Genomic DNA, 18,541 nt, shown 5'->3' with positions numbered 1-18,541 from the left:
GAATACACATGTACTATTATACGACTATTAGATATTGCGCATGAAAGTTCCAACAACAGCGACAGCAATAATATTTTAGATAAAAGAATTTACTTTTGTCCGCTAGGCAAGATGGCGTTGATGTGTTCCAAATTGGTGGGTGTGTTGATAGATCATTGTCGGATGACGTCACACAAAGCAACGTTGTACTTCCATTAACGACGTAGCCTTCATCACAATCGAGGTTTATTACTGATCCGAGCAGTGTGATGTTTGAATCCCATTTTCCGTTTGGTACATTTCCAGGGTGAGTACATTCCGACTCATTACCTGGACGCAGTGAATAATGAATGTGGTTAAAAGATGTAGAAAGACAAGAAAAGATTTCGTGGTGTTGTTGTTGTTGTTGTTTTGTTTTGTTTTGTTTTTGTCCTGTGCAATGCGTATATCTATACAATCATGTGTATATATTTTGTTTTAAGATGTCGCGGAAGAAGGAAAGATTATGAGAGGGGAAGAGAAATTGTGTTTTAATCATATTTAGAGCATGAAAGTGTCTACCTGAAACATGAATTAGAGAAATATTTATCATAATTAACTTTCATCACCTAGAATGTCAGGATGAGAGAAGAATGAATGAAACAAGTATTGATAATGAGTTGTAAGATATAAAAGAAAAGCTGCTTAAATATTTGTGCTATTACAAACGAGCTACACCAAACTTCTTTTCCATTGTCATATCTACTTCATAAAGGAATACATTTTAATTGTATTGCAGCACCATGCTCATAGGTGCTCAAGGCAATAACAAATTTTTCAAATTGTAGTCCGTCGTTCTATATGTAAAGTGTGATTCACTTGTGACAGACATAATTATTCAAATGTCAAATATCAGAATATCATTGCCGTTATATCTGCAATGAAGTTTTATCGAGTATTCTTGGATGATGAGCTAACAAGGCAAATTATCAGATGGAGATATATTTAAGGTTGAACATTTACCTTCATCTTCTAGGCAAGATGGGATTGATGCGTTCCAAACTGGACCATCGTTGGATGACGTTTCACAAAGCAGAGTTGCGTTACCAGTACGGATGTAGCCTTCGTCACAATCCAAGGTTATCATGGAACCAACTCGTGTGATGTTTGAATCCCATTTTCCGTGTGACACGTTACCAGGGTAACTACATTTCAGACTGTTGCCTGGGAAGAAATGAACATGTACGATAGTCGTACGAGTCGTGGGGTTAGTCACGAGTACAATAACATGTATAAGGTTATTTTTGTTGTCATATTTTTCTGCTCAAGTGGTGTGAATCTATGATAGTCAATCATCCTTTGTCTTGGCTGGGGGAGGGAGGAGAGAGCTGTGGGAAAGATATTGTCTTACTTGTAATAAGGGCAAGGTACTGACCACTTGAAATAGAGAAAAAAAGACGTCGTTTTGTTTTGTGAAAAAAAAAGACATCACAAAACAAAAGGAATGTATTTTCTTGAACTTATTTTGAATACCAAGACGAGTAAATAAAGAAAACGTGATAATTACGGGCATGACATGGTACGATATGAAGGTATGATTACGTTTGGATACAACTCGAAGCACAAAAGCCTCATTTAGTAAATGTATGTAAATGCAATAATATTTTAGGCAAACATCAATAACACATTTCCGTATCTGATCATAAATATTTGTAACGAAGATCATGCATTAACTTGTGGCAACCATTTAACAGAATACATGAAAATAAAAACTAATCATTGTCATTTTTTCATAAACGCTCCATTGCATCAGTCAAACACATTCATGTATAGCTATATCCATAGGTTTCTGTGTTACATGTTGCGTTGTCCTAAAATGAAATCTAAACGTACCAAACTATCCATTACAAATTGATCATCTGCAGTGATCCAAGTCGCTCAAAATATGGAATGCGTATCTTTATTTTTTTTTTCTAATGCTGAATAATGTATTTGCTGTTTAGGTTTTATTTCTTATTTAGAAGGACAAAACAGAACAAGAAGAAAGTACCCTCAGACGTTGTTTCGACTCTCTGACAAATTGGGACTGATGCATCCCATGTAGGTAGCTTGCTGTCACTGGATTGCACACATTGCAATGTGGCACTACCATTGATGACGTAACTGTCATCGCACGAAAGAGTTACTGAAGATCCCACTAACGTCACGGTCGAGTTCCATTCTCCGTTGGATACGTTACCAGGATGATCACAAAACATCCACGAGGCTGATATTATGTAAGCGGCAAAGTAGAGAGAGACAGAAAGGTCACTGTCGTTCACATTCATTGCTCAGTTAAACAGATGAACACTTACATGAAATATGAAAACATGTCGTCTTTCAACGTCATGTTTTCTTTCGTTTTATGAGATGATGGCAATTCTCAGTTGTTCAAAGGGCGAACAGCCAATACATGCCCCAAAACTTAACTGAAGATTTCTTCCCCATAAAACATCTTGTTCATTTGGTCAACACTTTCTGGCCCTGATTATTTTAATTGTCTTAATAATTCCATTTGAGGAGAGTTTTGTCGGGAGCCATCCCAAGCATGAGAAAAGAGGGGACAGTGATATCATGGTTTCGATGTGCTACGTTGCTGAGTTTGCCCAGAATTTAATATAAACATGGTCACCTTTATATATTGTTCCTGAGCTGTGCAAGGTAACACCTCTTTGCATTAAAATGAGAGCGTCATGTGTTCAGTGAGTGCAATTTAAAATAAATTGAATATGACACAGGAAACAAAAAAAAAAGAAGAAACCGTACTGTCCACTTCTTCGCAAGATGGTAGAGACGAATTCCAAACAGGGAAGTACGTCGACCGTCCTGGTAGTCCCACACACTGTAGTGTGGCGTTACCGTTGATGACGTAACCATCCTCACAGGTTAGGTTTACAATGGAACCAAACCGCGCGATGTTGGAATCCCTGTGTCCGTGTTGGACGTTGTCAAGTTGTCCGCAAAAGCCGAGGGAAACTGCATTACATGCAACCGTAGATGAGAAACATTTGAATGAATTTGATGCACAAAAGCATGTATTGAATCACCATCACGCAAGCTATTAATTTGATTACCGATGTCCATATCACACAAAGCTACACAAAGTTTATGCATGAATTAAAGTTTAGTGCTAGGGATGAGCAGTTCTTCAGACGGAATGTTGGTATTCACCAATTCTAAACAAAGGAGGCATAGCAAAGTGAAGGTAACGCGGTAAACGTATGTTAAAGTAGAGAGCGAAAAAACAACAACATAAAGGAATCTAATTTGAAAGCAAGAGGTTTAGTTCAAAACACAACATCCCTAAAATATTGAAGAAAACACTCTTACGCCCCCCCCCCCCCCAAAAAAAATGAGAAAAATAAATCGATGTGATTATACTGATTAATATTTGTTATACTTACTTTTTTAGTAGATTCCACTTTTCACTTTGATGTATATCGATATGCATGCGATTTCATGATGTGATTAAGAAAATAATGCCAATACTAGATACATTGTATTATGCATATTTGATCTGACGACACAATACTATTAAAATCTACCAAAATGATTGTAAACTATACTAGTCATCTAAAAACGATTCAAATAATGGTTTTGCCGTATTGCAAGATTGTTGTTGTGACTGAATTTGAGCTTTAAAATGATAAAGCTACTTTGTCATATCATTTGCCATTTGAAATTGTGGATGGTAATGAAATCACAAATAATCTTCTTTCAAAGCCGTCTTTCAGAGCAATATTGTAAATAATTAACGCGTGAACATAATACTTGAAAAAGTACAGTATTTACAGCAAAAGCACTTAAACTTACCATTAAACGCATAACACACATCAGATTTGAATTCCAGTTCATCTCTGTCAGGACATGTCCACTCATGAAGGTTGGTTTCTGAAGAGGATATGCTGGCAAATGACTCTGATGGGACGCACACGCATGCACCTCGGTATATAACAGCAACGTCAGCAAAATGTCTTTGTTCTCGGCAAACGGAGACACACTCCAGGTCGTGCTCGACGGTATGTCTCTGGAAACTCCGACTTAGAGTATTGATCTGCGCACTTGATAGTTTCTTGTAACATCCGAGGTAACCAGGGACTGAGGGGAGAAAGACCGTAGCCAAGAATAATTTTATCCGATATAGAAAAAAAAAATTAATGTTCTTCAAATTCGTGCTTAACCGATTTGTAAAGCACGAATATTACATTGTATTTCATTTTCGAATTGTTTATTCATACATTTTAAAGGCAATAGTGCTTGTGAACCTTGGCTGGAAGAAAAATTCGTTTGGGTATTTTGGGCATAAAAACTATATAAGAATTCATAAACCAAGACGTAAACAGATGCCTGTCGTTAAGGCTCCAATATTGCGGAATAGTAATAATATTTTAGGTTTCATGTTTGCCTTTAAACAACATATTCAAATTCATGAAATTCTTCCGTCGAGATGTTTTCATTGCAACTGATTGACAAATTGCCCTACATCGACGTAAATAAGCACTGAATTGATCAGTGTTTTTTAGTAGTAGCCATGATAAAAAATCATGGGCGTACATACTCGATGGCTACTACTAAAAAACACTGATCAATTCAGTGCTTATTTACGTCGATGTAGGGCAATTTGTCAATCAGTTGCAATGAAAAACAACATATTGTAAAATTGTCAAAATAAGGAAAACATTAGTCTTAAAGTGTTCACTTGTATTTTATACTCAACATCCTCGTAAGGTTTGGACAGCTGTCAATATTATAGTATAGTGATACATTAACTTTCTACAAATACATGTATGTTTATAAACTTGTTTTCTTCTGATTTTTCATGAGCTAATATCTTTATATATGGCACTCGCATAATCACGGAAGACTTATAATGGGAGAGAGTGAGCTGCATAAAAACTTGTCCTCTTCTTGTCGACGTTGTTACAGTGTATGATTTTACAGCTAAAATGGGGTCCTGAATCATTGCAATTTGAACTCGCTACCGCAAAGATGTGAACTACAACTAACTTAACAAAATCAGACTTGTTTTTATAGGACCTACACTTCCGTCCCACATGACTATGAATATATAAGGGGCTTTAGTCTGTTCATGTATGTTTAAGAATGACTTTGTGAGTGATTCATGGATTTTAAAACGCATTAAAGCTGCATTACAAAACTACCAAAAATTCGCCAGATATGAAACAAGGATAGATTCTGAGAGAGCAGAAGTAAAGCTTGAGAATTGCATAACTAGACGCAAAGTTCTTTCCTTACCCATGGAAATACTGTCTTGGAGTATACAATCATGGAGTATACACACTGTGCAAAAGTATGCAATGAGAACAGATGCCCTGGACAGAAGTTTACGGTTAGAAGTTTACGGTTATATTCAAGTGCCTAATCTTACCCAGTGGAGCTCAGTGCGATGTGTGGGACATTACAGGATACACGTATACCATCGCACTCACAATGATTGGATTATCGTCTTAAGCTGATATTTTGAAAGCTCATTAAGCACATTCATTTCATGACTTTACCTTTTTGCAATGCAATATTAGATAATGAGCATTTTGTTCTTGTTCAAGATTTATCAGTGTTAAAAGGGAAGTGTGTTTAAAGAGCTCATAAGAGATGAAAAGGAACGTCTTAATCATACTTAATCAGAATAACTTGTAAAAGCGCAATTACCCATATGTTTTATGATCCCAAACCTTAGAATCATGTGGAGGGTGAATTGCTCTTTCAGAAAATGCTAAAAGAAAACGACAAGGATTGATTAGGTTCATCTATTTTACCTATTTGAGTCCTTATGTGAAAAGGGTCCTGATCCATTTTATTATTTTTGTGATGCTTTGTCATAATTTATCTTCCAAAGAGATCTTCCAAAGACGAAAAGAATCTTTAAAGTTTTCAACACATTTTCTCACCTCGGCATTTTAAGTGCACGGCTCTCTGAGACGGACATTCGGTCCTTGTCCACGAGCAATTCACCATACTTCGAGAATCTGTGAGACGAATTAAAATATAAAAATAACGTGATACTTTTTTTTTCTTCAGTACGGTACAAGCTTTTACTTTGTTTGTTAAATACCTTATAAAGGGGAAATTAATGTGCTATGTAATACACTTATGCTTTCAGGCTATTATTTGAAGCAGATGGGTGCACTGAAATATTCAAACCTGAAAAGAATGCAAAACTTGCTGAAAGTAATTAAAAGGGGAACATCTGGTCATTTTTATTATAAAGTATTAACATTGTGAAAAGATTTTTAATGTTACCATCACATATTCGTGCAATTGTATATTTTCTCGGTTTAAGAATCTAAAAAGGGGTAAAGTTAACCTTGATCAGCCTCATAGTTATTTTTACCATTTGTTATGACCTCATTAGATTTTAATAATCAATCTAGTTTGGCCTTATTAAACCAGACACTTTATCACAATGTATTCGTGGCTTGTGATCAGGAAATCATGAAGAAATCTAGTTTCAGGACATTTTCCCCTTCAAACGATTTCTGTAATAATGAACAGCAGAACAGTTCTCTTGAAAGGTTCAAACTACGCCAAAAGCTTATAACAGTTGCGAGTTTTATAGTGACCACATACGTGTTTACATCCAGCACTATTCTCTGTAAGATTCGCAACCTGACATAACCGAACACAGTTGGAGAAAAGACTTACCCTCGGGACAACTTTCAGCCTCGATCCAACTTCGTGCGTTGAAATAAGAGGGCAACTTGGAGCTAGAAATCTTATGATGGGAAGGAAAACCAAGTGCTCCACAGATCGAATCAGCAACGTTTTCTGTAAAGTCACCACTGCAAACAAAGCTGTCCGTAGCAGATCGCCAAACTACCAAACCTTCGAGAGGAGACTGTTCCCCGATGAGTTGCAGAGGAGGCAAAAGTTGTGTACCTTAAAGTGTATCACAAAAATAACAATACTTAAAAAAAACAAACCACTAACCATATAATACCTATAAAAGAGAAAACGTTGTTACGCGACATGAATCCTACTCGATGATAAAGGGACTGTAGTATTGGTTGAGATGAGGATTCAGGTTTATAACATATTTGGTGAGATGAGAAACCTCTTATGAAATGTGAAAGAGCATGTAATTTCAAGAAGGATTCAACGTGTATTTGATGAAAATTGGCTTTGAAATGGCTGTGATATCCAAAAGAGTGACATGCCACGACTTTTTTTTATGATATCTTTTTGTTCACATTGTTTTTAGATATCTCGGTCATTTCAAAGCCGATTTTCATTAAGCAAACTTTTAATTCCCCTTAGAATTGTATGCTCTAACATTTCATAGAGTGGTTTTTAAATACCTCGCAAAACGTTACAAGCTGAATCCTCACGTCAACCAGTACTTGATGTACAGTCCCTTTAATGTATCAAATAAAGAGTGTATCAGTAAAAATTCAATCTTTGTGGTTATTCATTTTGCACTCTTTCGAGTATCAGTGTTTAAGGTATTTTTAATGGGTGTTTTGCGTTTATTATTGTTCAAGATACTCTGTCGAACATGAACATGACAGGGTAGTTATCAATATTTATTAACGGACATGATTAAATTTGAAATCAAATCATTTAGTGTTGATTATGATGGTGCCCGTAATAACAAAATGACACGTTTATTAATGACAGAAATGACAATTTCATTGTGTATCACCCTTGAAGAAAGGAACAAGTTACCTTTTAAACACGTTGCGGTGATGTCGACTCTCACGGGATATATATATATCCTGGTCGGATATATATAGTTTAAGTCTCAGCATGTGGCCAAGTGAAAAGATGGGTGGAGATTTGCTGAAATTTTCCAGTTCAATCTCACTCTTGGTGTTTGATATATCATCCTCTGTTGTAACCTTCATGTATTCATTGTTGATAGACTGCAGCCATAGAACCATTCTTTGACCCTTAGGTGCTTGTATTTCCCACCTGTCGGCAACTACATTTATCACGCTATCTGCCTGGATCGCAAAAGTAGTGTAGTCCACCCAACAGTCGAGAGTTTCATCTGAAATTAGTGGCAAATAAGAAGGAAATTAGTGTGAAGACATGATTTTATGTACCTAAGATATGTAGCATTATATATGATTCATGTTTTCAGGGACGTATCAAATAAGGGTATACGTTTTGGCAGATATGTACCGTATGTCCCCCCCCCCCCCCAAAAAAAAAAAAAAATAAATAAATAAATAAATAAATAAATAAATGAAAATAAAAAAAAAAAATTACAACGGGACCCTCCGCAACGATATCTTTGAACATAGTGAATCACTCCAATTACAAATTCAGGGTATGAAACTATAACTCATTGTCCACATCTTACAGAAAACCACATTCGATTTGCTTCAGTGGTCAAAGAGAAATGATGAATTTTGTAGAGGATGTCAAGAATCTCTTCCCTCCAAATTCTGTCTATTGTTATCACACACAAAATCATCGAAGTGCTAAACTTGGAAGAATCAGACTCACCACATGCTTTACAACATTCCAAATTTCTCTGTGACCGCTTAACCAAACTGAATGGGGTTTTCTGCAAAATAGAGCTAAGATGTTCTATTTCAAGACCCTGAAGTAGCATTTAGACAGTTTAATCATATTGGGTGTTATCAATGCCAAAATTTGATTGTAATTCAGATGAAGAATGTTTTCATTGAACCTGCACGGTGGTAACAACTAAGACAAAACAAACTAGACAGAATTATTGTACAGTCCTCCTCGTACATGATTGATCTGCGAACTAACAACCGGTCGTTAGGCATCGGATCATTGGGTGTGGTTGTATTTGTGCAGATGAATTTTCCAATTCTTTTGCACATGAGATTGTGTGTCTACAATAATACGTGAGGCCAAAATCTGATATCGAATTTTCCGTATGTCCGCGCTACGATTGGTGTAAATATCACGAAATAAAGAGATGTTATAGCTTTCGGTCTTACAGTAAATGCGTTATTCATGTTATATTGTTTAGGAGTATTATTGAAATTCAAAAGAAAACCATCAAAAAAGTAAGTACTCACGTATCACGTCCGATGAACTTTGCGGAGGCATCGAGAATCCTATCACTATTGTCATAAATATCCACTTGGCTGAGCTGAGAGCCATGATTTCATTCTTCATGTTTGTAATTTAATCAGAGTCAGACTCTGCTAAGCACTATCATCTATTGCAGTGGAATAAACAACCCTTCTCCTCAATCAGAATTTTCTAACCCAATATAATACTTGACAAGATGGCGTGATTTGTCCAGACTACAACTGGTCCAGCGACTACAACGCAATAATCAGACTGTCACAATCTCTCTCCCGTTCGCAGTCCTGCGCGGGACCGTGCGCATGAAAGTGTCTCCACTTGAGATATGGGTCACGTGACATGATATGACAAATCACCGAAATATATTGATAAAAACTAAACCATGAGCAACCAAGCATTAATCAAGAGTGATTTTGTAACTTTATTATACAAGTTAATGGGATTGGTTTGGAGGAGAGGATATCATTTGCAAAAGTGTCGTTTACTGTCACTTATAAAAAAAAAATGTGTGAAATACGAACCTACTTTTTCTGGTTCTGATTTGATCAGGTTTGATACTGATGAATTTTTAAAACAAAGAAAAAATTCTTGTCGAGGTCGACTTAAAATTGAAGCTATGTAACTGTGATAAAATACAAGGTATCCATTAGACCAAATTGAGTTTGTAACACGTGTTCACCACTTCGTAAAATCAAAATCAGTGTAATTTAAAGAAATGTATATTTTTGATATAACAGCTCTAAAGCGATATGTAAAGGATATGCAATTGTTATCGTCTTCCTTCAATTGCTGTCATTTTTAGGATCTAATTTAAAAAAAAAATAAATGTCTTATGTTTCATTATGAAACCACAATGATAATAATCTTCAAATCACGAATAACGATTCCCTGCATCGATACTCTTGTCAGCGCCATCATCCCTCTTAGAATCTTTTCGAGTGCCATCATAATATTTATACACACTATTGTATTCTGTTTTCACCACTCAAGCTGGTTTCCCTATACAGGAAGTAGGGCCTACATAGTGTTTGACCCTTGGAAAATAGAACATTTCTTTAATAGATTCACACCAACATGTCAAGACTGTACGATGATTAAATAAAGTGAGATGAGAGCGGCCCCTGCTTTACTCGGGGAAAAGCGCAGAATGAACAACGAAACCCAACATGTATAAAGGCCCTTACAATTTGCTCCGCAGCGTGCTCATAAAAACAATTGGCAGTATTAATATACAAGGGGAAACTGTACTTCTTGATTTGCCAAAAACGCTTTTTCAAACAGCAAATTATGTTCTTATTATCAAGATAGTACAATAATAATGATGATGATAGTAGAAGTAGTAGCAGTAATAGTAGTAGTAGTAGTCGTAGTAGTAGTAATAATGATAATAATAATAATAATTACAATGTCTTCTTTATCCATGGTAGCCTATTCAGTGTTGCCACTGCTCGACCAGAGGGCCCTGTCATTATTATTACCCTATCGTGGCTAGGTACACACCTGGGTCTTGAGGGACGTGGACGTATCGGGTGAAAACATCTTGTCCAAGGACTTAAACACAGAGCTGGAATGGAACTCGCATTATCCGATTGGAGTCGGGAGTCGTATCCACTATTATACGCAACAACGCGCTGCAATGCCCACACAAGATATCTGTACGGAGATATCCATTGTGATAGGGCAAAAAGTCTCTGCAAGTAATTTGTGGTTTAAATTCCAGTTATAGAATATCGACAGTGCTAGCATTCAGAAGAAAATGATTTGGCGATTTCTGGTCGGGATCATGGGGTGAAAATTAAACGTACAGCATTAATTTCTTTATACCTGAAAATTTTCCCGCTCAAGCTGTTGATCATTTAAGGGAATCAAGTTCTGAAATGTCATTATGGCAGGCACGTTTAACTTACTTAATATGCTGTTGTTTTGTTTTTTCCTTGACTGATCTCATAAAAGTATTTTTTACAACGTTCGTGTTAAAAGCCTAAACATGTAAGAAATCACGATTTCTGAAATCAGACAAGTGGCATTCTCTTCTCCTCTTTTCTATGAAAACATTCCGGTATTTGTTCTGTCTTGGAAAGATGCTGTAAATGAGTAATGACGATCGATACTACCTATCGAAACTGAAACAGTAATCTTACCCGTAATTTGGATGTATAGTTTGTATAGCCCGTGATCACAGGCACGTTTTCTCATAGTTTAAACTACGTACTTCATTTCTCAACTTCCTGGCCTTAACGATGAGTTCTCCGAACTATGGTTGAACGTTGACGTCTATACAGAGCGATTTTTTTTAAACGGATATTCTCCTTTCGCCCTGTGGTCTTAAAGTTACTTTGAGAACTTGATTTCTTTCAGAAGGATTATTCTATCATTAGAGATTTAAGAGGAAATCAAGAAAAATGTTATTTTGAATTGGAAAAGACACTCAAGACTACTTACCTATGAGTTCCGATAAATTTGGAGGAGTGAAAGACAACATGATAAGCACAAATATCCACTTGTTTACCATGTTAACACTGACAGTCATGACTTTGGTCTTCTTATTATCCATCTGCAGTCATGGTAGTCAAAGCACATCAATTGCCCTTGAGGAATAACTAGACGGTCTCTGAGAGAAAAATATGCTAAACCAATATTAGTGACACACAAAATGGCGCGTATTTTGTTGATAAATACAGGTTGACCACATACATTTTACACGCCGTAGACAAATCAGACTGACACAATCTCTTCAAAGCTCCCTTTTACCCTTCACGTGATCAATTTATAAAGCGCAAAACTTGTAAACAATTATTCTTTGGCGTTGCAAAATCTTCTGATGTAGGGTGCCTACTTGATGATAATAAACACTTAAATGGAAATATATGTTTTGAGTCCTAATTTAAAGACTGCTACAGTTGGGAATTTCCTGATTTTTAATGGGAGGTAATTCCAGAATTTGGGAGCAACACAGGCAAAATGCTCTGTCTCCCAATGTTACTTTTATTTTACGTGTTGGAATTTGTAAGAGAAGAGTGTCCATGAGACTGCGCAAATTATGAGTGTGTTGGTGAGAATTAAGCACTTGGCCTAATAGTTAGATAAGTATATAATACATATATAAGTGGGAGCTTGACCGATGAGTGACTTATATACAATCAACAAAATCTTTAACAATATTTGTTCACGAATCGCAAGCCAGTGTAGGTCTTTCAGAAGAGGAGTAATCCTTGAGAACCTGGGTTTGTCACAGATAAGCCTTGTGCAGGAGTTTTGGACTCGCTCTGCAGGCACCCGACTTGAGATATAAAGTACATAAACATATTCATTAAACGTCATATTCAATCATTGTTACGCACAAACTAACAGATGAGTAACTTCTTGTAAGAAGATGACAGGGAGACAATAATATTTAATCTTCATTTGATGTAATTGTGATAGTCATTAATAAAATATGTATAAGATTTGGTTTTTCAATTCGCTTTTCACTTCCTTCATGTCCATTGTCCGCTCTATGATTTCCTTACAGAAGAAAATACAGGTTTATCACAGATTGGAGACCGGGTATACTGTTCTTTTATTATGTGAAGGTATTCATTATCGTGTACAATTGAGTGTTGAGAGCAGTTGTGAGATTCGATGCGATCTCTCTGTAGTTGAAAGTGGCGTAAGTGGTTTTGTGATATAAAAGCTCTTATCACGTTATCTGCAGCGTTTCCAGCGTTGTATAATTGCACTCTTATTGTAGTCACTGGAACTTCATGGTCTGTTAAAGCAAAAATCTCAAATTTAAAGTGGAAACCACAACCAGGAAGTAGAAAAAAAAAAGAATAAAAAATGAGGTGCAATGGTCCAAGTTCCAAAGTCGGAATAGGGGATAGAGAGTTCAGAGAATAATTTTTTCTGTCACTCAAGCGGTGCATAGACGAAACGGTTTCATGAAAATCACAAATATGGAGCAGGACAGATGATAATAAACTGCAAGTAGGCATCAAAGAAAATGAAAGCAATACTAAATTGCAATACTTAACTGTAGCTTTTATTCAACAAAAGAAAACATCCTTTTCAAACAAGATAATTACAATTGTTATTGTGCAAACCGTGGAATTGACTTTCTTGGCCCTTGGTGATGTTAAATCTATGAATATCCATTTGTATTGATCTCTCTTCGTTGCTGTGTGGAAATTGGTGTAATTGCTATACAACAGCAGAAGAAATTGCTAAACCAGGCAATATCCCATTTGGGTCCGTCGAATTATTCGATTAAAGTGTAAAATAAATGCATAGAATTGCAAGTGAAAAATCAGTTGTTATAATATGTACGTTAATTTCCTTGCAATCCTGTATTTAGTTGTTCAGTGATCATTTTGTGGCAAGTAAACATCTTTTACATATGTATTCATTGTATATATATATATATATATATATATATATATATACAGAGCGTATCAAAAAAAAAAGGTAATCAAACTTTGGAGGGCTATATACCATGTCATAATTATCAGCTATGGAGAGCTCAATTTGTTTGTAAGGAAAGATGAATTCTTCTTCTTTCCAGTGGTACCTAATTATGCTGACAAATGTCAAGCATTTTTACAGACAACAATGACAAATTGCACTTTTGCACCAAGTTTGCGTGTTATTGTGAAGGAACAATGCATGTCTCACTGAATAGATGGTATCTCTCAATGAAAGTGGTAACATTAAGAGGCCAGCCTGCATAACTGCAAGCATGTGTTTAGGGTTAGTGTTTAGGGTTTCTTCGAACATTTTATGGTTTATAACCTTTTATATGGCCACCTGTCCGATAACTTGGTCACTCCTGCTATTAAAGGCAAACCCACACAGTCCATTTTCCCTGTCCATATTCAGCACATAGCTCGCAGCGCCAAACCAAGTCTTGAATGTGAAGAGAGAAAATGGATAATGGTTTAGCCTTTGAGGGAGTGACCAAGTTAGCGACAATGTGGCCATATTGAAGATTACAGACCATAGGAGGTGAGAAAAAGCGCTAAACACAAACCTGCAGACAAGCAGGCTGGCCTGCTGATGCTACCACTTTCATTGAGAGATCCCACCATTCAGTGAAAACTGCATTGTTCCTTCACGATAACACTCAAACTTGGAAAAGTGTAATTCGTCATTGTTGTCTTTTAAGTTCATGTGCTCAGTAATGCATGACCTTTGTCAACATAATTAGGTATCAGTGAAAAGAAGAAGACTTCCTCTTTTCTCACAACCAACACTGCACTCTCCAAAGCTGACAATGTTGAAGTCGTAGCCCTTCAAATTTTGATTACCTTTTTTTTTGATACGCACTGTTTATATATATATATATATATATATATATATATATATATATATAATATTTTATTATACATAAATAATCTATGCATAAATAATAATCAATTATACATAAATAATCTCGCGTTTCTTGACATGAATTTTTACTTTAGGGCAGATTCTCAAAAAGGAGACTCTGGAAGGTTCAAAAGGATGTATAACTCGATGCAGATTGACTCCTTTAACCTATCTAAACATTGGAAAGAAAGCACACACTCTGAAAAAAGTGTGTCCTGAGAAAAGTATTAGGCATATTAGCACATTCTATTAATGATTAACATTGAAACTAAAGAGCGTGTGAACGGTTTTTAAGTAATGAAATGGGAACTCAGATAATCACGATGTTCTTTAAAAATTGGAAAACTGCTAAAAACACGATTTCCATTCGTTTTATGATCTCAAACTTTACACAAATGTAGAAAAAGGAATTGCTCTTGCAGAAAATATGAAAAACGCAAGATTGACTAGGTTGACCCGTTTCGTCTTTTTGAGGCCTCACGTAAAATCAGGGTGTACGACGTTTTGTTAGTTTTGTGATGCACGGTCACATTTATCCCACTTGCAAGCTGTGTATGGCTACAAGCTTTCATAGACAATGTTCATGGCATGGTTATTTGGTGTACAGATTGATTGGTTAATCCCGCTATCCAAGGTTGAAGACCGCTTTTTCCTCTTGTAAAATAACACACATACACGCCCGCGCACATCCACGTGTGTACCGTTTCTCTCCACATGCTTTTTCCATTAGAAACTCATCATTAGGGAAACATCTTCACAGTGAATGACGGAAAGTCTTTATAACAGAAAGAACGAGCGAGAAGGAAGCCGAAAATCAAAAACATCTCAAATGTAAGATAGAACAAGACAGAAAGAGGAGGGGAAAAAACGAATACAGAAGAGCGAACATCAGTCACTACCGCACTCCGCAAAACAATAACAGACATGGACATGTTGTCTCGAAAATTCCTCGTCGATCATATACTCATTCTCAAATCAATGATCACACATATGAAAGGTAAACAAATCATACTATGAATCATGTATGGTTAATTAATCCGACATACTAATCACAGGATTGACAGAAAAGCTATCAATAAGCCGAGACGAACTTGTCTTAATATACGCAGTGTCTTTATTCGCGATGATACAACAGTGTTTTGTTCTAAATGTAGGATAATTTTACTCTTAGTAAAAGAATAACAGCTTGTCGTGTAACGTCTGCACAAAGAAATTTGTAGTTCCATCCTAAGACAACTCTGATTACCACAAATTGACAGATTCCTTTTTTTTTTCGATGTTACTACTGCAATTTTTCTACACATATAAAGGCATAAAAGCACGTTATGAGGCAGGCAAAAGAAAATTAGAAATAGCATATCATTGGCATTACATAACACATATGATTATAATTACGGTGTATTTTTAAGATTCTCAAAGCGATGATCACTGTTTTGTTTTGTTTTTATTGGTTCCTACATTATATCATTGCTCACGCAGATACATACAGATATATTATATACATTGTTGGTGCCATATGTACATAAACATTAATTGTTAACAAAGTAAGTTTCTTCATTGCCTTTAGAATATACAGCAATAGAGTTTCTTCATTACCTTTGCAATGTACAGCAAAACATATCAGCGATGCAGTGAATAACGCAGAAGGGCTACAGCTTAGACATTGCTTGATTTGTATGCAGCCCTCGTACATAATACATAACATGTGGAAAAATAGGAGAGAGGGATGTTCAGAAGATTCAAAAGATATTGCTTGGATTTTCAAAATGAAAAGCAAATGAAGCTCAGCGACACATTTCCAGGCGGAAATCCGATTTCTTTTCTTTCTAAAAAAAAAAAAAAAAAAAAAAAAAAAAAAAAAAACTCACATCTCATGCAATGATGTTCTCTCTCTCTCTCCATCTCTCTCTCTCTCTCTCTCACTCTCTCCCTACCTCCCTCTCTCTCACTCTTATGTCAGTTTAGGATAATTTTATCGACTCAGCGATGGTATTCCGGATGCCTTTAAGACTCCTTTTCGAACTCTTCGTGCTTACTTTGCAGATACAGAATATAAGTGAGGATGAAAAACATTATGTTCCTTTGTGCAATGAGATCGTCTCATTTCTGCACCTAAATATTATTCCCTATTTCTCAAGTCAGTATAAAATCGTTTTATTGCTTCAGAGGTGGTCTTGGGACTCATCTTAATAAGGTTAGTGCTTACATCTACATGCATGTTCTTATTTTCACATCATATATAAAACAAAGGTTTTTACTTACATAATTCTATACATACTATGTACAAACAGTTTTGCAAATCCTTATTTCAGTATAGATAACATGAACTTTAGTTTACATTATGGAAAAAAAAGTGCATTATAAGAGAGAAACGTATTTACATGATTTTGCCTGTGTATGTGTACTGTACAAACTTGTACAAGTATCTCCTAAATAACTTTTTTTTTGTCGTTTGACTTCCTACTGTGCTCGCTGAAGTGTGTTTTTAAGGGGGTAATGGGTGTATCCTGTAGACACTTATTCAACACTGACATCAATTCTTTAAGCAGCTTCAACAATTCAGTGACAAGGACACTGTACAATAATAAGAAGAAAATCTAAACGAGATAGTCCTGAGAAGGTTATTGGAAAAAATCAATGCTTTATTAGTAGATATTCGCCCTTCCCTTCTCCACCTCTGCATAGAATTCAGTAAATGCTGTTTGGAGTTCATTTTCCCTTTCAATGGTACCTTGATGCCCGTCAATGGAACCGAGTCCCATTGAACTGCCGAGCGTCTCCTTATTCACATTAATATACAGTTGATCGCGTCTAGGTGCTGACACTGAACTAGCTGCTTCATTGGAGAACTGCTTTCCTCTCTCATCTATCTCTGCATAGATTTCAAAGGGTGCATTGGTGGCGTCTTTTTCGTCTTCCGTCGTACCTTGGGTCACGTCAGTAGAACCGTTTCCCAAAGAGCGTCCATCTCTCTGCTTATCAACTTTGGCATACAATTCCTCGCGCGTACGACCTGAAGAAGAACGATTCTCCCTGTCGGCACTTTCCACTCTCTTATTTACCTGTGCATAAAGTAATACAGGTGCAGTCTCGACGCCATTTTCGTCTATTGTGGTGCCTTGATGCTTGTCAATGAATCCGTCTCCGTTCGAGTGCAGATCTCTTTGCTTATTTACTTTGGCGTATAGATCCTCGCCCCTGTTTGTAGACACAGAACTATCCTCCTTTGAAAACATTTCTCCCCTCTTGTCCACCTCTGCGTAGAGTCCCATAGTTGCAGTATTGGTGACATCATCGTATTCCGTGGTGCCTTGGAGCTCGTCAAAGGAACTGATCTCTGTAGAAAGTCCATTTCTCTGCATTTCTGCATTGGTATACAATTCCTCGCAACTCCGCGGTGTAACAACAGAAGCTGCTGAGCTTTCTTCTGCGTATTCACCATCCTTGTCGTAAATCGTCATATTGTCTCTGCGAGGATTCAGTAGGTTGCAGTCAGCCGAATTAAATGCTGAAGAAAGATTTGGTGCCTGGCTACCAGTGGTTTCACGAAATTCACTTGAGTCCACCTGTTCGTAGAAAACTTCCCCGGGCGTCAACGGGTTACGAGCAATGGAGACAGGCGAATTTGTGGTCAGCGAATCCCCCTGTAAGCTGTTATTGGAAGTGGATGGGGTAGACGTCAGCATTTTGTCGTTTGCTGGGCTTGCTGTATCGATGCTGTTGTATTCATTTTCGCCGTAAGAAGCATTCCATTCTAGAACTTCGGGAGGTTGTCTCGTCAGGATGGAATTCAGTGGCCTTTCTTCATTCGTGATGGTAGTGTTTCCAGTGCAGCTGGCGGGCTCTGTGGGTTTGCTCACGTGCGGTCTCATCACATTTCGACCAACGTCAGGACCCATAGTAGATTCAAGCGAGTTGTACTCTGTCTCGTCAAACAGACGGAGTCGCTGCAGCGTTGTATCTCTGCCGGTGGTGACATTGCCGATACCCGTGTGGGTGAGGTTGTCATATTCACCGTCCTTAGCTTCAGTGGAAGGCTTAAGATGTGAAGTTTCCAGAAGTGATTGCTCACTTATCACCAGACGCTGAGAATCGAACGAGTTATGATTGTCTCCGCCTTCTACCGAAATGGCTCGTTCAGATATTCCATGCATCTCTACAACATCTCTGC

The 18,541-nt window shown here is 36.9% G+C and overlaps 2 protein-coding genes across 2 annotated transcripts; both read right to left on the bottom strand.

Moving 5' to 3' along the window:
• Positions 1–931: 931 nt before the first annotated feature.
• LOC140227394 (complement component receptor 1-like protein) lies at positions 932–5,973 on the bottom strand. The gene is made up of 5 exons (XM_072307802.1): positions 5,907–5,973; positions 3,811–4,095; positions 2,764–2,973; positions 2,009–2,224; positions 932–1,182 (listed from the first exon to the last, which is right to left on the bottom strand). The coding sequence occupies exons 1-5, from the start codon at positions 5,971–5,973 to the stop codon at positions 932–934; spliced, it is 1,029 nt and encodes a 342-aa protein (XP_072163903.1).
• Positions 5,974–6,791: 818 nt separating this feature from the next.
• Positions 6,792–9,114, bottom strand: LOC140227385 (uncharacterized). Its single transcript, XM_072307792.1, has 3 exons — positions 9,015–9,114; positions 7,681–8,005; positions 6,792–6,894 (listed from the first exon to the last, which is right to left on the bottom strand). The coding sequence occupies exons 1-3, from the start codon at positions 9,112–9,114 to the stop codon at positions 6,792–6,794; spliced, it is 528 nt and encodes a 175-aa protein (XP_072163893.1).
• Positions 9,115–18,541: the final 9,427 nt, after the last annotated feature.

The sequence above is a fragment of the Diadema setosum genome, chromosome 4, assembly GCF_964275005.1.
Source record: "Diadema setosum chromosome 4, eeDiaSeto1, whole genome shotgun sequence".
NCBI classification, from domain to species: domain Eukaryota; kingdom Metazoa; phylum Echinodermata; class Echinoidea; order Diadematoida; family Diadematidae; genus Diadema; species Diadema setosum.
The sequence above is the reverse complement of the archived record's forward strand: the minus strand, read 5'-3'. Positions and strand labels throughout refer to the sequence as shown.